The sequence below is a fragment of the Vanacampus margaritifer genome, chromosome 8, assembly GCF_051991255.1.
Source record: "Vanacampus margaritifer isolate UIUO_Vmar chromosome 8, RoL_Vmar_1.0, whole genome shotgun sequence".
NCBI classification, from domain to species: domain Eukaryota; kingdom Metazoa; phylum Chordata; class Actinopteri; order Syngnathiformes; family Syngnathidae; genus Vanacampus; species Vanacampus margaritifer.
In genome coordinates, this window is record NC_135439.1 from 5421424 (window position 1) to 5445970 (window position 24547).

Genomic DNA, 24547 nt, shown 5'->3' on the forward strand with positions numbered 1-24547 from the left:
CTTTTTTTTTTTTTTTTTCCAAGATGAAGAAAAATCCTCAAGAGGTTTTGAGCGGTGCTGACAGGGACACGAGTGGAGCGACGAGGATGAAGGGAGTGGAAGGGGATTAGAGGAAGGTGGGCGTTGGTGGCCAAACCCCCCGAATGAAATCAAAGCTTCTTGCCAAGTGTGATTAGCTCCGTGGGCTGAATCTCCTCCAAGCCCTCTGCACTCTTGGAATCCCCAATCGGACGCCGCTCATATTTGCAAACATGGTTAATCAAAGAGTACATTTCTGTCTGTGCCGTTCTCCGCCATGTTGCTTTACAGTTCTCTGTTGTTTACCACATCGTAGCAGAGCTGGCTGATGAGCTGATCATTTGAATCAGGTGTGTTAGAGAAGGGAAACACGCAAGTAAAACATGCAAGTGGCTCTTGAGGACCGGATCTGGTCACCCCTGTGGTTAAAGGCAAGCCAAACTGTGGCAGCGTTTTTACTTTCTAGACTTGGATTTGACTGGTAATAAATCTAGATGGTGATTGGATCAGTCCACCTACCGCCTTGGTGCACTGCACGTCCTTTCCTAGCAGCCAGTGCAGCTCCAGGTGTCCCTCGCCCTGGTAGCAAGACTGCAGCCTCTCCTTGATGCGTGTGTTGATGTCCTGGATGGTAAAAACGCACAATGCGGAGTGATCGGATGGGTCGTGATACTGCTTCTGGCCCTTGGAGAACACGGCAAAGAGCACGTCATCCTGGGCGCCAATGTTAAGCGTCTTGGCCAAGACCCTGCCAGCTTTGGACAGATAAGCGTCCTGGAGCAGACGGTACTCCTCGCCCCGGTGGACGCAGCCCACGGGAAGCGACACGTACGAGTGGAACTTCTTGTCGCCTTTGCAGAGGCGGATGATGCGGGAGGTGTAGAAAAAATCGCCGGGGGAGCCCCCAGATGGCATCCCGTTCTCGGGTGTCTCCGGCTGGACGGTCATGAAGTAGACAAAATGACCACTATCGAAGCCGTAGATGTAATAGATGTCAAAATGTGGGACAAGTGCAAGGGTGTCGGAGGGGATTTTGATGAGCGACGAGACGAAGTCGGTGTGAAGCTCGTAGTCGAGCATGGCAGAGGATTCCGGGTCGCGAGGCAGCTTGCGGCTGGAGATGGTCGGGAAGTAGTCCTGCTTCCCTCCAACCGCGGTGCCGATGTACAGCGTGGCATCCTGGGCCAGCGAGGGCACCACCACCCCGTACATGGTCCCTGTCTGCGTGTCGCTGGATAGGTAGTGTTCCTTCTTATGAGTGGGCTCCCCAAGGATGAACAAGTCGTCAAGCCTCATGAGCTTGCAGACTCCCTGGTAGAGGCTGCCGCACGCCAGGAGGCGGTTGTGGGAGTAGTCGATGAGCAGCAGCTTGTTGACGTTGTCCGTGGAGGCGAGGGGCTCCGAGCAGGGCTGCACGATCAGAGGAGGGTAGCAAGCTTTGTTGTCGTACTCCGGCCCCGTGGCGTGGGACACCAGAAGCGTCAGGTTGGCCGACAGCTTGTATATCCGGTTGACGGCGCCGATGTAAAGTGCGCCCGTGGACTGATGCACGGCGAGGTGGTTCAGCGACCACTCCCGTCGCTCCGACTGGAAGACGTTCACAGTTTGTCCGGCGGCTGTCTTCTGACTCACGAGGATGAGCGTCAGTAGCCCGAGGGCCGCCAGCCGTGACATGACCTTCAGAGGGCCGGGAAGTTTAGTGAAGCAGCCGTAAGTCCATCTTTCAAGTAAGCACGTGCCCATCCCCGCGGGGCTCCCAAGAAGACGGCGCTCTGACGAACCTCTGAGGACTGCGTGTCAGCGAGGTGAAAGCCAGAGAACTCGTCGTCCTTCTCCGGGAAACTTCACATTCCTCTGAAAGAGAAGAGGCGAGAAGTTCTTTTTATCAACTCTTTAAAAGTCCCACCTCGTTTTAAGTGCATTTAGGTTATCATCCGCACTTCTGCGTGTCTTCCTGTCTGCTTGTGCTTTATCAGACTCATGATGCATCAAAGAAACAAGCACTCATTTGTTCTAAGTGTCTCATCGTATTTACAAGAGAGAGTTTCATGTTCCCCCCACCGTCAACTGGGGAGCTTATTAAATGTGCCACCCCTTTCAGGAGAACTAACCTCTGCCTATTACTCCAACAAAGCAGTCACACAATGTGCTGCGCCTGCCGACTCTTTTGGTTGCTTATTAAAGCGACCCAAATGTATTCATCATGTGTCCGTGTTTGGGGCTGACGCTTCTATCCCCGCCACCCTGTCATGTTCACTTAAATGGCGGAATCCAGGAGGAATTAATCACTCTCCACTGCAGCCGACATTCCCCAAATTAATCAGCCTCTTTCCAGGGATGGCAGGGAGTCATTAGAGATTCCTAGCCAGGCAGCATCAACCCTAGCACTTCCCTTTTTAATTTCATTAGCATATTTTATGTAGATATCTCCCTCGGGGGGCTGGCAAACAATGCCCCTCAAAGGCGGGATGAGTTCGGATGACTTGGACACGTGGCAGTGAATGATGTGCTCACATTTTCTTATCGTAAAGCCTACTTGTGCCTGGCTATGTCTGCAGCGAAATGAATTAATTTGCTTTCAAACGGGTTTTCACCTCCAAACAAAGATGAATGTGGAGTGACGGTGCAGACGGGCATTGCGGATAAAGTGGCTTTGCATTCACAGCTGCCACACCAAAGTCTATTAAAGCGAGGTGATAAAAGTGCCTACCGGGAGGAGAGATCGTAAATTTGCAAACGTGCCATCATCCTAAATCTGTCGGGGCGTCATCATGCATCAGCGGGCGCCTAAAGGTGGAAACCCCCATTTTTTTCCCCCATTTGTGTTATCCTTCGCCAAGCCATTGCTGAGAAAATTGGTGGAAAGTCGGGATTTTGCTGACCAAAGAAAAGCCGTGTTATCGTCTTTCATGACCTCAAGCATCTTGGATCACAAATCATCGCTGCTGCTCCTTCTGATGTTCGTGGTTTGGCCACCAGGGGGCAGTAGACACACCCGTATCCCACTGAAGGACGAACATTTATGACTGTTTGTAAAAGGTAGCGAATGTTCAAATTCGTAACATTGGCTAAGAATTCTCTAAACGTTACACGTAAAAACCATTCAAATTAGATCATATTTAAAATTTTCTTGTAGCGAGAAAAAAACATTGAAACATTAGGCTAAAGTTTGGCGAATGTGACCTTGAACTAACCCTGACAAGAAATCAACATTTACTCTGTTTGCAAAAGTAGTATTCAGTAATAGTCATCGGTCTTTGCAAAATGTATTGTTATATTATCTGTCTAGATGCGTTCAAATATTTGTTGCGTTCAAGGTTGCCTCACCGTAACACTAATGCTGTCCGCTGGCCTGCTCATGGCATTTTTTGCATTGTTTGTTAGCATTTAAGCTACACACACTTATCTATAACAAAGCACTGTGGTTGTTTGAAATACACAGCTTGAAGACTATTTTTTCGAAGAATTGTTCACCATCTGCCAAACTGCTGCTTGCTGTGAAGTGAGTTGAGTGTTCACAGCCACCATACAGTGCTCATATGTCTCATTTTGGCTCGCAAGTCAAAGCCAAAAATCTGCGCAACCATGGCTCATATCTTAAAAAAAAAAGTTTGATCAGTGTCTCAAGGCACCGCTGTAACCTGCTTAAGAGTTTGGAATTTGCTTTTTTTAGACTCTGGAATCAACAAGCAACCACCCCGAGGTCTGGCCCTGGTTGTCATGGTAATGCAAGCCATTCATTTTGGTGCCTGCACCCCACAGTGGAGGTAGTAGTGAGCGCTAGCAGGACTCTTTTTGACAGGTAGATTGAACATTAACATGAAGAGATTTGACTCCAACAATTTTTCCTTTTTCTGCTACTACATCGGATAGTGTTTCTTTTACCCAAGGTTGGATTCATTATTTTGCCCCAGCAGATTGGATTTGGGCTTCTTTAAGAGCCTGGTTGACATTTTGGACGGGTTGTGTACTGAGGTTGAAGTCAATTTAATGCCATGATCTTAATAGGTGGCTGGACCAACCATAGGAAATGGGTTGGTTGTGTCAGTAGAATGTAGAAGCTATTCCAAACATATGCTGTCATGGTAATAAAATTAGTACTATTTTTAACCACCGGTAACCCATTTCTTGCTAGGCTTAACTCATCTGTGTAGGCAGTTTTTATCCATTATTGACTCAACATGTTGGGTTAAGTCAATCCAATCTACTAGTTATAAATAACCCAGCTGTGACATTGGGTTTGCTATTTCCTTCTGGGTTACTTTTAACCCAGAAGTTTAGACTCGAGATTAGAACCCCGAACCGCACAAGCGTGATCAAGGCTTAGTCAAGATCACTAGTCCTCAGTGAGGTGACTCTCCTGAACATCTTCTTTTTTTTTTTTTGCATTTTCCCAATGATACTTCTTGGTTTAAGGAGAGGTTAAATGATGACAGCCATGTTAGAAAAACGTGAGAGTGTGCGGAGAGGTCACGGCGCGGCGCGTTGGCCGTCAAACGGGACGTCCCGCCGAGTTGAGCGCCAGCCAGGAACTTAGCGGATGGACTGACACTGAGCTGGCTGGGCTCCATCCAGAAGCGCTACGGCACCTCCCGTCCATCTGTCGCCGCCACGCTTGCCCCGCGGTCACTCTAAAGTCTGCACCCGCTTCGCTCGTTTTTTGGCAGGCTCGCCGCCAGCGACTCTGCCAGTAATTGGCCACTGAAGGCTGACTATCTGTAAGTTCTTTTTTTTTTTTTTTACGTTACATTCATACAAGACCAGTGTGTACTTTTTGTGGAAATGACCCGGCTCGCTCATGGAGAATAAGCATGCTTGTGACAAATACTGACGCTAATGATGATTAGAAAAAAAAATCTCACTTGTACAAACAACTTATCATGAAGCAAATCATTTGACTTTTCCATTTGTCAGGGGTAACATTTTAACAATAGCATCAAAATCAAAGGCTGCCGCGAGCAGATGATCATCTGAATCGGCTTCTTTGTTGACATCGCCACTTTCATTTCAACAAAGCGTTACCTTTTATCTTCTTTCACTTTCTCAAGGGATCAGCAGCATTTTGTCCTTAGTATGGTTTGCGGCTTAAACGGCATGACTATAAATTCTTTGTAGCCGTGGGGTGTTTTTAGTAAAGCAGCATTCCTTACCGCATTTTAAGAGAGCCGCTTGTTTGCAGAAAATCGGGATTTGACCACGAAAAAGGCTTTTATAAAAGTGAGAAGGTTACTAGAGGCAAATCCGACTATCATGTGACACTGCAATGATGCTAACCACTCTTCGAGGAAGTCATGGAAAAGTGTTAACCTACAGAACTACGCTAATTATGAGTGATGATAACAGGCGATATACTTGAACTTGCCTACTGTATGTATTTAATATAACATAAGTATGAGGTGTGTCAGAAAGGGCACACAGTACGCGGGTAGTTTGGTATTAGTGTCTGCCCACACATCAAATGTGAAATTAATCAACCAAGCCAAGTGGTTCTGGAACTCTTCTGAATAGTAGAAATGGAAATGGAATGGTTAAAAACCAAGGGCCCCCTGTATAAACTTTGGAAACAGGAAATTCTTGAACTTGTTGAAATTGTCAAATGTTATTTGGCGACTTGGTGACGAAGTGCTGCCTCAGAAAATGAAAATTCAACTTCAAGGCTCAGTTTGAATTTTTTTTGTTTTTTTTTTGACTCTAGGGCTCAACAAGTAGCCAGCTCTAGCCCTTTGTTGACACACCCGCTGTAGAGGGCAGGGTGGCGGTGGTTCATTTTTGAGAAACAACACCACCCTCTTAAAACAGGCTAATTTTAGTCAGACTAGAAATAAAGGCTGTAAAGTGTAACATAACTTTTTTATCCTCAGGGTATTTTTGAAAAACATTTCCCAAACATGTTATTAAGACACCCGGGAGCTGCTTTAAATTGTAAAAAAAAAAAGTGAAATATTGGATTTTTTTTTTAAGTATTCTGCAGCCAATATTCAATACTTGGCAGCAATTACACACGGTTGGCAATTTACGCCTATTCTTCTTTCCAGCACCTCGAGGAAAGCCAGTGCACAGATGTTTATGGATCTCTTCAGAGATGTTCAATCACATTCATTCACATCTGAGCTCTGGCTGGGCCACTCAAGGACATTTCCTTTTTTATTTTATTTTTTCCCTCAAGGACATTTCCAATAAAATAAGTCTGGTCAAGTATGCTTGATTAAGCGTTTTGTCTTTTCCTGAAATCAGCGACTTTTTTCAGATGACTTCTTGTATCCCAGAAAGGGATGTTTTGTTGCAATGTGTCTACAGTAATTTCTGGACTACAAGGCGTGCTAGCTAAATTTGGGGAATACTCGAGTTTGTTACACATATAAGCCGCACCCGACTATAAGCCGCAGGTGTTTTAATGTTACCACACCGGGTTCCCACAACTTTCTTTTCCATAATGAGGGTGCAAATTGTCTCACTCGTTCTGTCTCTCCTTCTGTATTTGGGCTCACTTGGTTTGTTTTGCTCTGCCTGACGCTCTTGCGCTTCCTTTACAGTGCGCCCCCTTGTGATCTGATGGATAAGCCGCACCTTTGTATTAGCCGCAGGGTCGAATGCAAGTGAAAAAAGTAGCGGCTTATAGTCCAGAAATGACTGTAATTGTCATCAGAATGTCAAACCAGACCTACTAGGGGGGGGGATGCAAAAGCAGACCGAATAAGAATAATGACGTGTGAGAAGGCAGTTTGGAAGTGGCCTTAACCAACATGTAGCAGCAACGACGACGCCCCCCCGGAGGTTAACTCGGTGTTGAGCGTCTGCGCTTCGATCCCTCTGAGCTTTTAGTAAACAGCAGCCGAAAAAGAAAAACAGGATAAAATAGAAAGCGCTGGTGGCGAGCGGCGCCGCGGTCGTTTCATCCATTCCTCCTCGGACGGCTCCGGTCACGTCTGAAGCGTGCAGTCATGCCTCTCGCTGTTTACTCTGGATTACAGAGACGCTCTTCACATCCCCGCCCGAATACGCCGCATCGCCACTCAGACACGCTCCGGCCCAGACGTTTGACACAAGAACGCGCTTCCACGAGGCCTGCGGGGCGTGGGAGGGGGGCCGACACTCGGTGGGGGGCAGGGGAGGAAGAGCGCACTCACCTCTTCTACAAACCCGACCCCTTGACCTGGATGGAGATCAGCCTCGCCAATTGCGTCCGTTCAGATTTCAGAGCAGTGAACTGCTGTCAGGACTTCTGTGATGCCGTATTGGACGTCATTCATCTAACAGAAGGCGTCCTTTGGGTTCGTTTGCTTGACCCCCATCTGCCATCAGAGATGAACTGAAATGTTCAAAGGGGATGATTGCGCTTTTATTAGGTTTGAGGCGCCGCTATCATGCCAACTTATTTCTACACAGATTGGTGCGTGTAGAGTCCGTGTAGAAAAATGAGCCTTATGAAGCTTTAAGATTTAAACAACTCGGTTTCAATGGCGTTTTGTCGAGTACGGCTTTTGTGAACATGATGACGAGCAACTACAGCGTTTCAATAAATTGTGCGCCTTATCGTTTTCAACTTAATGACATTGTCACTTTATTTAGTGATTTCTCCAACTCCTTATCTAACAAAAAATCAAACAACTTTTATTGCCATTATTGGTGACTTCTGAAGCCTCCCTCAAGATATGATGTCCCCCCAGCCACTACTGGATAATGTAACCTTATCTTGTACATCCCCACCAGTGCCTCATTGGTCTTGTCTGGACCTGGCTGTAAACTTGCTGTGTTTGCATTTATGCTAACAAATATCATCAGATACTAATAGAAATGTTCCTGTGTAGGAAATTGATAAGAAAATGTTTATCTATAGTTGCGATATTAACCAGAATGTTTTAGAGTAACGAGGGCGCATTCATCCTATTATTGTGATGTAAATGTTTGGATTGACTTCCCCTTTGAGATTTCAAAGCAACATGACATGGCACCATTCAATAACAGCTTGAAAGATAAATGATGCCAAACTTGCTTCATAAGGGTGATAAAAATAAAATAATGATCTCGTCTCAATTCACTCCCAACTTTACTTTCTTATTGTGTAATCTGGGCCTGTTTAGCTAAACACAAAGCTATTATTCCCAACAGGTGGATAGGCAGCTTCACTCTGCCATCTAGTGAAGTAAAATTTGATCATTTTAGACAGTTTGGGAATCGCAGCCTGAGGTTATGGGTAGGCTAGCCTGGAAACTCCTGTGCTGTGTTAGCACTAGTAGATGCTAACAGTTTAGACACGCTAAAATAATCAGACAAGCTAATGAAACAAAATGGTGATACGTTAGAAGTTATATGTAGCATTAGCTTCTGAGTAGCTCTCCTTATCATTATATTTAGTAATCACCAAAGTGGCACGTGTTGCACTTCACGACCACAGGGGGCGCCCCGGAGGAAAAACATTTCACTGTTGACTTCTATTCTAGAAGCAGTTTATTTTTAGCAAATATGATAATCCGTTTAAACCCTTTAAAATAATATATGTATTGTTCTTAACTGTCACACAAGTCGAACAATAAGTTAAATGAACACTAAGTCAAACGTGTTTGTGTGAGATGGTGAAAACAGTGAGAAGACTGCATGGTTGTTTTTCCAAAAGGCCAGAACTAGCTATAGCTCAGTTTTCACACTTAGTCAACATTGGGAGTCATTGTCACCGGCGTCAGAGGTGATAAAATAACATTTTTATTTATTTATTTTTTCTTTGTCACTGCTGTTCCGCATGGCCTGGATTTATGAGGCCGCGCCAAGCAATAACAACACAAGACCACGGGGGCGGAAAAGTGAGCGGACTACAACCGTCACAACAACTTCTGGCCTCATGATTACAAGGCCGCCGGGCACAAAAACAGCCACTTTTCCTTCGCAGCAGTGCTTGTTTTTAACTTTTCAAGATGGGCCACCGATGAAAGGTCTCGCTGTGTGCCAAGTTATCCTCTCGCTTCTCTCTTCTCTCCCACAGCGAGCGTGCAAGGCAGGGGCTCATAAGACATGATTAGATTTTATTAACCAGCAGGTGAAGAATGCTAACGTTAATCGAGCCGCTGTGATCTTTTGAACACAATTTTGAGCGTAGTTGCGCACTGTAATGTGTTTTTTAAAGGCGACACAATATGCACATTTTTCACAATTTGTGACATGCTTTTAGCAAAATAGCACAAGAATCAAGAATTGTAGGATTTCATTTCTTAAAAGAAGAAAAATTAATCTGTTTGTCTCATGCAAGTGAGCGATTATATACACTGCCCCCCATACTGTTCGGCCACTGGAAATAAGGATTGCGTTACCATGACGACCAGTAGCGAAACAATTTGAATTGATTAGGCAATCTACAGGGCCCAGTTTGGACATCCATCAAGACAATGACAGCGTTTTCAGTCATGGAGGCCGCACATGTGTGTATGTGGCACACGTACTTTTTTCAGCTAGGCGGGGCGACTTTCCAGAGACACTTTCAAGCAACTGCCAAACTGTCTTGCCGAGGCACCATCGTGCACAAACATGCACGTCCCTCACAGGTGCGAGCTCAAGGGCAGTTGTGATGTCAATTTCAGTCAACAGCAGGGGGCAGTATTGGGCAAATCTATTGATCGGATTCATTCTTATTCCATGGATGCAATATTAATTAGGATACTGTGTTTAGACTAGCACATACAACATATCCTTGCAAAGAACATTTATACGTGTAGTCCCTTAAAACAGCATATACATTTTTGGGCTTTTGGAAGTGGATTTTTGAGCAACAGGCAAAATGGCTTTTTTTTTTTCTTTTTTTGTCTGGTGGAACAGTAAGGAGAGGAGGGAGCACCAGGAGACGAGCAGCACCCCAGAACCCCAGTCCTGGCAGGGAAAGGTCCCAGTCGTCACGCCAGCGTGCCTAGTGAGAACTAACAAACTTACTGAGTTTGGCAGCTCGCCAACTGCCGAACTCTGTCCCTACACCGTAAATGTGACCCCACCCAGTGTATATACAAAAGTGTGTGGTGAGATGGAGTAGAGGGAAATAATATCTTCCACTCCAATCCACCCGCTTCCCGAAAAAGTGAAAAATGGCATTTTAGTTGGCTGAGAAAGAAGGTAACCCCTTTATTATATAATATTACAGCAACAAAATCTAGCATCAAAACATACAAAAACATAACAAACATTTTTGGGGATGGAAGAGTACCGATACCAGGTAATTGTGAGGTTTCTGTATAGTATCCTTCAAATATAATACATTTTTGGAAATACTTTATCAATTGCTTTTCATTGCATTGCATAGTGATGTTTTGCCAAGCTGAGTTACAACATGCTGTCAGCGCAATACTTTTGTTTTCAACAGCTTTGGCGCAGTCGCTCTCAGGGCTGCCCTGTCAAATGGGCTAATTTTAGCCAGACAAAGAGTAGTGCCTCTAAAATTTTCTCAAATTTTCATCCTTGGGGTGTTTTGACAAAAGAATGTCACATGTGTGTTATTAAGACAACTGGAAACTTTTTAAATTTGTGAAAAATACAAAGTATGTCTTCAAAAGTGGAGACGTAGGCGTTGTCATAAAATGGGTCGTACAACACTCGAGCTTACAGTATGGACTGCATGTCCGGGTTTTGCATCCGCGCGTGATGGTGGTAGTGTGTGTGTGTGTGTGTGTGTGGCGGTTGAACATGTTACACATGAACGAGCTGGGAGGCCGCCAGCCGCTACACAACTTGACTTCCAAATGAATAAATGAAGGCAATTAGTGGTTCTGTTTACAATGTTGCAAAGACAGAAGTAGGTCAAACGTGGCCAAGGCGGGCGTAGTGGAAAAAAAAAAAAAAAAAAACGCAACGAGCTGGTACCTTCCCGGGCCCACGTCGGGAGAATTAGGACGCGGGAACTGCGTCTTTATTAGCACTGACTTTTTGGAGCGAATGTCATATCGGATCACAGCGAGAGAGTCGCGTTTATTAGGAAAAGCAGCGTTTTTGTGATAAGAAGTCCACGGCGTTGTATTGCCGTGGCGGCAGCCCAGGGCCACACACTGTCACGCACACACACACAAGCCTCGGAGGACATCATGTGTAGCATGAACGCTCACGCTGCAGACACCCCCACCGGATATATGCACTGTTGCCACACAATGAATTTCGTGACATTTGGCCTGTGGTTCATGTTCATTATATCAGCATTCAGCCTGCATTGAGGGCAGCGGGGTGTTAAATTTATATTTAATACAGAGCTGTGATTCAATTGTGAATTTAACAGTGTATGAAAAGACGCGTCTCTTAATCCTCATTAATTCCTGTCGTGTCGTAAATCTGTGCGCCTTGTTCTTGATCCTGTGCCGTCAGCCACTAGTTTGTCAATCAAACAGCCTAGTGGGCATGGTTAGTATATGCAAATGTTTTTTTAGGCACCGAGAATTCTCCTTAGCAACAAGTAGATAGCCACGTAAATTTAGCAGTTTATCTTTCGTTGCTGAATTTAGCAATTTTTCCAACCCTTCTGGCATCCAGTTTTGAAGAAAGCAATGACAGTAATCCACCATCTATATCGCAGTTCAAATATATTTAGGATTTTTCCATTAAACGGGAAGTAAAGTAAAAAAATAAAAAATAAATTCCTTTCAATAATATGTTATAAGTGCCCCCTACTAGTCTAAAATCACATTCTGATTAATATTGTGTTTGTGGAATATTTTTTGTGGCATAGCTTTTATCTAACTCATGGGGTCGGCCATTTTGTCACTTGCTCTTGACTGAAAATGACATCACAGTTGTCAGTTGCCAGGGCTAAGGTAATGGCCAATCATGGCTCAGTTTGCGAATGTCACATGAAACTCGGGAAATAGGTGAGCCATCATCGGTCGTTACATGAACCCGATTTCAACTTCGATCGACAGCAAGTGGCAAAATGGCCGCCCCCTGAGATGGATAGAAATGGGAGGGATTTTGCTAATTCATATTCCACAAACGCAATATTAAACAGAATACCATGTTCAAAACTAATTATTGTAAAGAAAATTTTGGACTTGACTTCTGATTTGAAATTGGGTTCAAGTTTAGCCGGCATGTCAGTTTTTTAATGTTACCCCACTGTAGTCTTTTCACAATAAAGTACCACTTGAGCTATGTGGGCTCCCTCTAGTGGTACATACAAGAATCACCTAATTAAATGTTCTAATAAATAACATGTTTTGTTATAAAAAACATTTTTATCCAATCCAATGCCTTGTACAGTTTAGTTGTACTGTATTTAACTTTTAACTGCATGACCTTGACCTTGAAGCTGAAGTTTGTTTTCAAATCTTATCTAATGTGCAATTATGGGCTTTGAATGAAAACGGAGGACAAAGGTCCCAATTCTGCCAGATTGTTGTTACGTAGGGTCTACTCAGCTTTCTTGCTTGCTAGTGCCTATAACTGATAACGTTCTACATTGTGTGTGTGTGTGTGCGCGCATCATTTGCATCCAAACAGCCGCCGACCTCACACTCACGCCCAACAGCAACAGATTAATGACGAAAAAATGCAATCGGATGTAACGTCGTTCATTGGCTTATAGCTTTGCGGCCTGGATGTTCCGCAGGGATTTTGTTTTCTTTTTTTCCCTTCCCCGACAAATAAAAGCCGTGATTGCCTTTTCGGCCCCCGCCGGCAGCTTTTTATTGGTCAGCGCAGACTGTGTGAGCTTCAGGACTCCCCCAGGCCCTCGCCACTAATCTCAACGCTCGAGCAGCAGCGGATGTCTGGCGGGAGCGCTAAAATGGCAGGATGTCACAGCAACGCGCTCGCCTCCTAATCAGCGGAGGACGCTGGAAGGGGGCCGGGCCGAGGCAAATGTGACACGTGGGGACAATTCCGACACATCGCCGCAACACAGGCGGTAAACCACCCCCCCCCCCCCCCGCCCCTACCGACTCCTACCCCCCAGCATCGCATGCCATTATCTGCGCCCGCATGCATTATACATGCAGATACGGGACTGTATCTGAAATTGCTGTTAGGAAAAAGGCGGCCAGATGAAGGGCACGGCTGCCACAGTCGGATTTAGCCATGCGTGGCTGTTTTCTTCCCATCGCACTTTCCCGGGTTCGGTCTGCGCTCGTCCATAAATCTCATTGTCGGTCCTCCCCGGTTAATGGTGACCTCAAGCGGGCTTCTCGCGCCCGCGTTGCATAGGAGATGAGCGACAGGATGGAAAGTCAAAGTGACCTCCGGTTGTGTGATGAAAACCCCAACCAGGCTCTTCTATAATTCAGTAAGGAGAAGAAGGACAAGGAAGGTTTGTGGTCGCGGTGATGCATCACCTGCTGCATCAGCTGCCCCGCATGCCTCATCTTTAATGTTTCTTAAGTGCACGAGCTCGAGCGAAAGGCGGGTGCAGCGAAGTCCCCGCCACAAAGTGATATGCGGACAACGCCGCTGCAGGAAATACGCAACGAGGGTTTGAAATGTGAACGCCAACCTGAAGATGAGCATGACAGTAGAAGTCTTTTGTAGTGACAGAACTTAGCAATTTTAGTGCTTGGGCTCGGGTTCTGGCTTTGAGATTCTTCCATCCATCCATTTTCTTTCAAGCTCATCCTCATTATGATTTTCAATGTTTTTTTTAATTTATTCCCTAATTTAGGATTAGGGCAAAATTTGACCCTTTGTGATTTAGGGGTACACATTTCGAAAAATCTGAATAACAAAAACTGTCAGTAAACTATTTAGAATTTAAGAAAATAATCAATCAAATACACAGCTACATTGAACAATATAATTTTTTTGTTTTATTTGTTGCATTTTAGCCATCTTGTCACCCCCACTCTGGCTCATGTAAGTGCAATATTCATCCACTAGATGGCCCCATGCAGGGGTCAGAAGTGGCACTCTGGGCTTTTGAAGTTAAACAAGGAAAAAAAAGGTCTTTGTTATTTGAGTAGCAGAATTTATAGGGGCCAAATTTGACCCCGTGGGTTCTCCAGGGTTAAGGGCAGTAAAAAATAAATACATAAATAAAAACAACTCGGTAGGTTGTACAACCGGGAATGCTTCGTTAAGACGGAATTTTGAAACTCTAAATTTGATTCCACGCCCCCGTCAAATAGTATGTCGAAAACTTAACTTTTTTTCCCCCTGATGTTGTCCCAGCTGTACAGCCCAAGTTATAGAAGTTAATCGGGTTAAATGGGCCAAAATTAGACCTTCAAATACTCATAACTCACTTCCTGTTCATTTAAGCGCATGGCTACCAAAATCGTTTTTTTTTTTTTCGTCTCAGGGTGTTACACGTGCCACTTAATTTTTGTAGCCGTAGGTCAAATGTAGTGGGACAGGGCTTCATTGGGAAAAAAGAAAAAAGAAACCCTGCTACAGGCTTTTTGTCTGCACTCATGAATGGCAACTCAAAAATATTTTTTGATGTGTGTGCAAAGTTTGAGTTGTTGACATGTTTAGTGCTTCAAAATTCCGATACTTTACGGATAATAATAATAATTCCAACAAAAACAATAAGGACCTCATAGGGTCGCTGCTCAGGCCCTAATAAAACCAAAGACTACGTCATGTTTGACCGACAAGCAAGCTCGTGTTTAAACTGAAGATGATCTGAAATGTGATCTCGCTCCCCAGTTTGAAGATGAGCTCTACAGCCGCAGTCTTTTGTACCCATACAATTCCTTAATTGCCATTTTTTTGCGAGGCTAAGTCGCTACTCAGGCTGCAGCTTTGAGATTCCCTCTCTCTTTTTTTTTTTTTTTGTCCGAGTTGACAGTCTGCTCTCGTGTTGAACAACGATACATTTCCACCCAGACTGATTCGGTTACGAGCTCTCTGGGCCGCGTTGCCTTTGCATGCATAAATCATTGGGACCTGCCGGGGGGAAATCCATTACGTTTGGCAGCGACTGCACCCCAGCGAGGAAAAATAATCAAACTCGGCGCTGTCGTGCATCCCCGCCAAGCCGCGACGCGCATATGTCCATAAATCCATAAATCTCGCGCCGCCGCACGCAAGCAAAATCAAAGAGCTTATTCTGAGGAAGCTCCTGTCTACGTCCTCGCTTTCGTCCCCCTTTTGGCCCGTATGGTTCGGCGCGGCCGACGATGCCAAGGTGGGAAATGGCTGGCACGGGTCGTCGCGATCAAAGAAATGACATTGCAAAAGGAACAGCTGTTAACTTGGCTGCTGACAAATCGCTATGCGACGCTTTTAGGCAGAAGAGCAAGGAAGTGCAGAAATAGTAATAGTAGAAAAAAATAGTGTTGAGATACTTTTGGATACGTTCCAACAATATAGTGACACAATACAGTATTACAATTGCTCTGCCAAGGATACTGATAGCATCACAATTCTTTCCCGACGATCCCGTTACCGTCACAATGCTGCCAATATCATAACACTTTGTTTACAATACTGAGTATCACGATACGTTCTCCTCTGATACTGATGATATCGTGATATTTTGCCACGATACTGATAGCATCGTATTACGTTTCCAATTAAACTGATGCTATGATGCTAACAATGTTGATAGTATCACAACACTAGCCAAAGATCCTGGTAGTGTCACATTGCGTTCCTAACGATGCTGATTTCATTGCAATACAAACGATACCGACAGTAGTCGGGTTTCCATCCAATTGTTTTGAATACTTTACGCGAATTTACTGAAAAGGCGCAAAACGGACATGCGACTTATGCCCATCTGTTCTTCTTTTGTGAACCATGAAGAGGGTACTCCGCCGCTGTAGGTGGCGCTATACACCATAGAGATGTGATCCACCAGTAATTTAAAAGCAGAAGAAGAAGACCAGGAAGCGACTGCGCCATGCGATGACGTTGTATGAGTTTGCTTTTGTAATTCTTGATTGACTGCAGCGTTTCTTTGCTGTTTTCCATTATTCCATAATTAATTCCAAAAAGATTTCTGTTTCGTCGTCACCCCCCCCCCCCGCCAAACATACCTTACTTTATCGTCCGACAATACTTTGTGACTCTGTGTGATGTAATGTCCGGTCAAAATGTGCGACGTGGATCTGGCCTTATTCGCAAAATTTGCATTTAACTTTTTTTGATACGCTTCAAAGTCCACCCCCTCTAAGCGTAAAACCGTGTTTGAGAATTTTGGGCCCTTTTTCGAATTTCTAGCGTTTCCAATCAGTTTTATTTTCGCATTTCTTGAAAATTTGAATACAAATGGTTGGATGGAAACCCCAACTAGTTATTATGATCATGACTGTACTAATGCTACTTTGCTAATCATATTGATAGTGTCACAATATGTTTCCAACCATATTACTAAGATTCTAACGACACAGATAGCATCATGGCACTTTGCCAAAAATCCCGATACTTTGCCGAGGATTCTGGCGTTCCCAACAATACTGTTATTATCAAGATACAAACGACACAGCTAGCATCACAAAACTTAGCCTTTGATGCTGATCATTGTAACCCCCAACAACACTGAAAGTATTACAGTATGTTGCTAATGAATGATACTATCAAGCCAACGTATTACATAAGAAATAACAAATGGTGAGCCCACTCGCTTTCCCACTAAGCATCTGCCGTTCCCAAACCATTTTTAACATTTAATCCGCACGGCAAACGCCATCGCGGCGGCCACTCATCCGAGGGCTGTGCAAATATACGCTTCAACCCGGATTATCTCCCCCGACGGTCGCTCTGGTCTTCTCAGCCCAACCCGGATTGTCCCTAATTCCGCTCCCGAACTCGCATCTCCTCTCTTAAATCTCTGGAGCGCTCGGAAAAGTTGAAGATGCTGAAGAACAGTCTTGCCGGGCAACCGATGATAACCCCAGGAGTCGGAAAATTGCCACTTGATAAGTTTGACTTCAAGCTGTCCACATCTATGAAATAAATCCCATCTGGATTTGGCCATCATGGTGCGAGCGCTCCGGTCTTTTGGGGACCAGACGTCCTGACCAGATTGGCCGCTAATGAGGAAAGCGACTATCTCCCGTAGTCAGCTGTCAGGGACCTCTCGGTAATCTTTGATGATTTGCATTATGAATGTGCGCCATTGATTTTCGGCTGAGACTGAATGTATTAAGATAACGTTATAAAGACTCCCTCATTGATCTGACCGTTTAGGCTGGAGTTATCGAAAGGGCTGAAGACAGTATTGAACTGAAAGGCAAACATTTGAAAACGGGTCGAAATCGAGTCAACGGTTCAAAGTTGAATTATACCCATCCAAACATTTTAAATACTAGCGGTGGTAGGCATAGCATGACTTTAATAGTTAACTCACAATTAATTGCAAATTTGATATCTGTTCTAAATGTACAATAAAATATTTTTTTTCTAAATTTCATACTTTTGTTAACATAAAAGTAGGAAAAAAATGTTAAACTAATAGAAATATGGTTGCATCTTTTAGTCACTGATACTGCAATTTCCTAATTATTCATAAAATTGAGTTAAAATCAAAAAGATGTACTGTACTGCAAAAAAAACGAGTGATATTGATTTGTGTTGGTCTTTTTTCTGCCACTAGATGGCATAATTGTATTTGTAAGCTATTATTGGCAGCTCGGTGCATTTTTCTTTTCATATTAAGAGCTATCAAATCTTTAACATGAAATAACTTGTGAAATTCTGCACGTTTTTAAAATTGTAAAACACAACTTGACCCCAGTCTCCACAAATACATGCATTATTTTTTGACAGTCTGCTGCGTTGCGAGTGGAATTCCCCAAGTACAGGTTTTCCGAGAAAGGGGCGCTCATTAATCGCGTTTTTTTTTTTTTAAATTAGTGGCGTTAAAATTTTTTTAGATTAACTCAAAATTAACGCACTATTTTTTTTACCTCTACTAAAAACATACATTCGTTTTTGAGAGTACTAATTAGAGTTGGAACCAATCCCAGCTCTTTTTTTTTTTTTTCAAGAGAAACATGGTGCTCAAAGGACTGGTCGCCAGATACCCAGATTAAACATATCAACCCAGATTTAAAGCCATAACCTCTTTTCTGTGAATCCGACATGCTAACCACCAGGCTAGCGTTTTTGCAAACTAACAATGGCGACTGCTGTCCTTGCATGCTTATTTTTAGATTACATTCCAACTTTTCCGGAAGAAACTTTCCCATCGCATGATGCCTTGTGGTCGCACTGATCCATTAACAATGTATTTATTTCAACCAAATACAATGTACTCCTAAGTAAAGTAAGTGTCCTCTAGCTGAATGGTGATGTTGCATAGTTGTCACAATTCTGGACAAAGATCTGTTTCATTTTATACAACGCGACCCGACATCGGCGTGTCTTTTAATTGCAATCATGTGAAAACAATAAAGAAAACTAGCCTCATTCATGAAGTCACTTTTGTTTTGCTGGTTACACGCTTGTCTTTTGAACATTTCATTGATTTTAAGGTGCATTAACAATTCCGAAAGTTGAAAGTTTGTTAACTCTCTTTTTGAAACAAAAATCTTTTTCTGCTCTCTTCTAGACCTCGTGCAGTGCAGCACGACATCACAAGAATGAAGGTAAGCGTTGAAAAAAGTGTGAAATTAAATAACCAAGTGAAACTTTTATCTTCCTATTTCTGAGTGAGCCTTTCTGAGTTTTAACCAATAGTGACGTCTTAATTTGGCTCATTTACATAATAAAAACCACCACACAGCGTTTCGCCACCTGTGATATAATCAACTAGGTTGGGTGAAGATTCAGAGTCACTTTCAAGCAACCACACTGTGTAAAACACTATCATGCAGAAATACCCTGACCCCGTACAGGTGAGATGCCCCTACTACAACCTACACAACATCAAAAGGTAAGCAGAGCTGCATTGAATTTAGTTGCATGCACAGATTGGTGTTCGCATCTGATAAGCAACAGGTAATTGATTGCTGAATGACATTGTCGGGGGTTGTTCATGTTTGGTGATGCGTCCGTGCACCACATACACACAGTGTAGTGTGTGAAGTGCTGCATCCACAAATGAAAATGCTTTCATTTGCTTTACGGGCATTCACTTTTTTCCTACATTTTGGGACCTTCACCTTGCTCAAATCCCATATCTCCACCTCGTGGTCGTCACGGTAACGAAATCCATGTTGGCCCAGCAGTATATGGGGTCGGTGCCCGGCATAAAATGTCTTAATTCTTGATCATTGGGGCGTTTTCATGAAAAAAAAAACTCTCACAGACATGTTATGAAGTCAACTGGAAATGTTTTTTTTAAGTGCGTAAATGATTCCTTTAATGAGTGAATCAGATTATTTTATAAGAGCGTGACCAAGATGAAAAAATTTGTGTCATAATTAATTACAAGATGGTTAACCGAGTCTGCTTGATTATGTTCATGTTCAGTTCAATTATTAAAATGACTTTTCAGGGAAATAAAGCCAAATTCTCACGAGGGCGACTCAACGGCTGATTAAAAATGGCCGCAGTATGTCAGTCAGCAGGTGTCAGGTCTCAATGGCCACGGGACAGCGGGAAGCGCAAGATGGTGTTGTCATGATGATTATTGTTATGATGTAATCATCCAATGGCGCTTCTGTGCCACTCGATTGAAATAAGTCGTCTTAAGGACAGATTGCTTTAATTCATTTCGATACAGTTCAATGAAAAGCTTTGAAAAGTTCCCCACCATCAATATCTGCATGTATTTAATATCCAAAAACATCACTTTTTAATTAAAGACTTGGGTTTGAACGTTGAGCATCTGCTATTTCGCTTTTGTTCATCACGTCGTGTGAAGTTGAAACGTTCGCCGAGGGATGAACTCTCGGCGAGTTGTGAATTTTATTTTATTTTTTAAGCATGAAAAAGGATTTGTGAAGTGTGCCACCATCCCAAAAGCCCACAGGAGACACTCCAGGAATGAGCCAGGTTATTGTGCGTTGTTGTTGTTGTTTTTTGAATAGATGATCATTTGTTGCTTTCATTCCGGCTAAAGTTCCGGCGCTGTTTGTCCGAACAATATGTGACAATCTGGATTCTGTGTTTGGCGACGACATTTCGCCAGAGTGAACTGCTGGCTGCATGCTGAGCATTCAGAGCGACCATCTGGCAGGTGAAGCGCTAGTTTTCCTCTCATTCTTTTTTGCCTCCTTTCTTCACTTGCCTGCGAGCGTGACCTCCCTCCAGGCCGGAAATCAACTTCCACTTGTCACTTATGTGATTCAAATGTTGCTTTTACAATAGTAAACATTTGTTTTATTGACAGTCAGAGATGTATTCATTTTAGGGCTACGGCTGTTGAATATTTGTAGAATCGATTTTCTACCGATTGTCACATCAATTGAGGAATTGGATAAAAATTTGATTTGGCATTACTAAACAAAATGTGATATGCTTACCAATAATCGGGCCAAATTTGAGAATCCCTTCTTCTGATCTAAGTCATCCTGATAATCAGATGTCAAGATTATTGTGAGCGGTTCTCTTGTGCTGTGGGATGTTCTTCTTCACTGATCTGCTTGGAATACAGTCGGGGCTAGCAATCAAAAATGTCAAACACACAATAGTTCAGTATTCAGAGTGTAATAAATGAATCAACCTTGGACTAGTCCAGGTCGGGCAACTTTAATGCTGGAGGGGGCAACAATTTTTCATCAGTGTTGCTAGGGAGGATCATACACTTTTTAACCAGATGTGTTGACAAAAATGGCATTTTAAATATGGATAAAATATGTGCATGCACACTTTTTTTTCATATTTTGGATTTTTCACAGATTTTCTCAGATTTTTTTTTCCTCTTTCTGCCTTTCTTTGTGAAAAATGTATATTGAAGGTATATTATAAAACATATATTTATTGGGTTTGTAAAATAATAATAATTATTATTATTAATATTATTATCAAACAACCTTTCTTAATCATTTTTTAAGTAAAAAAAAAAAGAAGTAAATAATATTTGAAATTTTTCCTCTTTCTTCTTTGTATTTTCCTGTAGTTTGGATGGCTTGTGGCTCCCTGCTGCCTCCAGCAGGCCAGTTTTGGTACTACGACAGACATTGTCTGTGGTGTGCTGTGCAATCATTTTAAATACACCGCACACTGCAAGAGCAGAAAAAAACACTGTGTTGTTTCTTTCTCATGTTTGGAGTCTCTCACATTTTAAAAATCAGTTGAGATGTTCAAAATTGGTTTAGTTGAGCCTTATGGAAGGTCCCGCCTAAGATAAAAATTAAAAATTTCACCAACTCAAGTGTCAGTTTGACAACCATTTTGTTCCCCCGCCCCAGAATGAAAAATGGTACAGTCCTGTCTGTTAAAAAAAAAAAAAAAAAGGTCACCCCACTATCATACCCCCCACCCCTCCCCTCCCAAGTTTTGTGAACAGGTCAATCTCCTGTATTGCGTGCTATGAAATTAGGCAGGCGTAGCTAATGTTACGCTAATACGCCAACACTCTTCCTCCTCCTCCTGGCTGCAACCTCCTAACGGTCGTGTTTAATCAGCCTCTCGGTGGGCAACGGACTCACAGTTTGGGGGAGGTGTGGATGCTCTGGAGGCAGGGGGGGGGGGGGGGGGGCTTGCAGGCGGGGGTCTCCGGGTATGAGTATAGTAGTAGTAGCCGCCGTTGTGCACTCACACACCATGTAATTGTGTTATATACACTAATTCGCCTGATGCACTAATGCAGGCCTGTGCTGCTGACCCACATCCCCCCCCCCGACCTCCTACCCCCACCCCCACCCCGCCCCCTTGTATTTGAATGACTCCTGCATCAATGGCGCTAATCTGATGCTTCAAATATTGGTTTTGTGGCACAGACAGATTTCCTGAAAAACACAAGTCGTCTAGCATCACCTCCAGGGTAAACAGGACAAAGTCATGTGGAATGACTCAAATATACCGTAGGAGAAGGAATAACTAAAAAAAAAAAAAAAAAAGGTCCACAAAGAGAGATCAATAAGTAATCCAACAGAAGCTGTTTTTTATGCTTGGTTGGACTGCGTGTGCGTTGGTCTTTATTGGATGTACTGCACATTTATATGCAAGGCCAGTTACTGTCTTTTGAAAACATTCTTTGCAAACTAATGGGTGATTTCCACTTCCATTTAGTACTAATGGTGTAACCGGATGAGAAATCATCATGTATTCTTGGCGGTAGTGACTGAGCTGTGTTAGGGCTGGATTTACTCAACTACACAACTTGATATACGTCAGAGCAGAAAGAGAAAAAAACTGACATGAAATCGAATATCGTCAGATCAGAATCAGGTTTTTTCAAAATGGGGATAGAAACTGGAAAAGTAGATCACAATTTTCTGGCTGATCCAGTTTTTGCCGATCCCGATTTTTAGTAGTTCTCTCTAATAAAAATGAAAAACCTTTTAGTCATCTCGCAACAGAAAAGGACAGCGGCTGAATTTTTCAGACCCCCAACCAAAGAAGATGAGATGTTAGAAACCAGCGGTTTTATTTGAAAAGAATCGACCAATCACGACCTCCCAAAATCGGTCGTAAGTCAAAGTTGTGTGACTTTTTCCTTGAAAAAGAAGTTATTGTAAATTGACAACGTAATTCTTGTATATTAATATTTCTTGTAAAAAAAAAAATGGCCTCTTTCATCTGGTTATAATTGCGTCACTCTTTTCAAATTGTGACTTTCTGATGCAAAATTACAGATATCGTCATCCCAATCAGACCCAAACGTGGATCCAAATCAGATATGATCTGTGCTTGCTTTGCGCAGATTGTTTCATGTCTTCCCCCCCAGAGTCGTATTGATTATGTGTCACTTGAAATGTACGAGGAAATAGACTCAACAAAACCTCCTATAGCCATTCAATCCTACGTGCACTGGGACCCGGCATCGTAAATCCATCCTAAAACCCCCTCAGATGAACAGCGCTCATCCCAAATCCAACTTCAGCTCCCATTCACTTTTCCACTCATTTGAATTCTAAAATTAGCCGGCGACTGATAAAAGTGCAGGCTGACGACTTGGCTCCAAAACGCTCGCCTCCCCTCCAGCAGAGGCTCGAGACCCTCTGGAGGGGGTCTGGGAAGAAGAAGAAGAGCAAGAAAAATAGAAGCGGCTCCAACTGGCCAGTCCAGATAAGGCCAACCCAGGAGAGGCAGCACGTGCATGCAGGAGGAGGGTAGAGTTTCAAGGGGGGTGCGAATCCCGTCGAAATGGACACGACATGACTCGGATGTGCGCCGGTCATCATTGTGGAGCTTGGCACTCACTGCTACTGTATTGTGTGTGTGTGCAGCTTTTGCTCTCCGTCCCAGTGCTCCCAGTGTGTCTGTCCCATATGCACAGTGGTGATTAATCAATGCACATTTAAAGGAGGGGGGGGGGGGGCACAATCCTGAAGCACCAAACCAATCAGCCCACTATCCACAACAAACTTCCTACATTTTTTTTTTTTTAAACTCAATACAAGCGAGCACTCACCTTGAAAGATGACGAGGCTCACGCATGAGGACGTCCGGTGTGCACGCGTGGAGACGCTTGGTGGCTTTTACGCGTGGCAGCCCGGCAAAGTGACGCGCGCAACGACGTGCATCCTCTCTTCCATCCAGTGACCCTCGCGCCTGGCTGTGGCATTGATCATCTTCCCCCGTAGCCAACATTTAATCCCCCCTCCCTCTCCCTCTCTCTCTCTCTCACTCTCTCTCTCTCTCTCTCTCTCTCTCTCTCTCTCGCTCTCCCCTCGCGCTCTCTCTCCCTGCTCACGCGCACGCTTCAGTTCGTGTGCGCTTCACGTAGCGTGCACGCCTCCCGTGGCGTCATCCTCTGGCGTCGCAATGCATTTTTACGGCCGGGCGCGTCTGTTTTTGTATGCATGTGTGAAAAATGGCAAGGTTTGATTTGGCGCGATTAGCTCTTGTCAGTGCGCACGGTAGAATTGCACAAACGACATTTTTGCATCACAAAATTCATCCTTGTACATGTAAGATCATAATTTGTAATCTCTTTTTTTAACCTTGGCTGTTTTTTATTATTTTCCGTATATTTTGGGCAAGGTTTTAATATTTAATAATTTACCACAAGCGTTGCTGCATCTCCAGAATTGAGATTGCTTTGAAACACTGCCATCTGTAGGCCTAATTGTGTAACTGCACACTCGAGTCACCTACAGTAATGATGTGACCGGAATGTTAACTGCAGTAACTTGCAACATCATCTATAATGAAATGTGTTTGGTAATGTATGATTTAAAGCACACGATGATTGATGGATAATTGAATGTGCTGTTGAGAAGCATGTGAGTGAGTAGTAGAGCTGCCGCACAGTTCTGAGGTTTTGGGTTCAAATCCCAGCTCTGGCGATTTACATGTTCTCTAACTTCCTCCCACTAAAAAAACAAAACACGCATATAAGGTCAATTGGAGCCAATAAATTGTCCATTTGTGTGAATGGGAGTGTGCCCTGTGAATAACTGGCGACCAATCCTGGGTGTACCCCACTTCTCTCGCCCCAAATCCGTTGAGAGGCTCCAGCGTACCCACTGGCCAAATGAGGACAGGTGCTATCGAAAAGGAGTGGATGACTATTTGAGGGTGGAGCTTTTAGCGACTCACGGGTTCCATCAGGCAGCTGTCGGCCGCTTATTACCGGTGC

The 24547-nt window shown here is 43.7% G+C and overlaps 2 protein-coding genes across 3 annotated transcripts in view; one reads left to right on the plus strand and one right to left on the minus strand.

Annotated features, from left to right (window-relative positions):
• Positions 1–23540, minus strand: part of LOC144056209 (plexin-A2-like) — a 104858-nt gene extending 81318 nt beyond the window's left edge. Inside the window, exons 1-2 of the mRNA XM_077572762.1 lie at positions 23378–23540; positions 538–1872 (exon numbers count right to left, since the gene is read on the minus strand). Of these exons, the coding sequence (XP_077428888.1) occupies positions 538–1761 (1224 nt within the window). The 5' untranslated portion in view covers positions 1762–1872; positions 23378–23540. The remainder of the gene's footprint in view (positions 1–537; positions 1873–23377) is intronic.
• LOC144056210 (olfactory receptor class A-like protein 1) overlaps positions 1–24547 on the plus strand; it is a 159504-nt gene that overhangs the window by 108926 nt on the left and 26031 nt on the right. The window contains exons 1-2 of one of the 2 annotated variants that reach the window (XM_077572767.1): positions 16669–16993; positions 18464–18500. Coding sequence is in view for 1 of the 2 variants with exons in the window: in XM_077572763.1 (XP_077428889.1) it covers positions 18464–18500 (37 nt within the window). In the remaining variant the exon portion in view is untranslated. Of the gene's footprint in view, positions 1–16668; positions 16994–18463; positions 18501–24547 lie in introns of those variants that run through there. The other variant, XM_077572763.1, reaches the window with a different exon arrangement.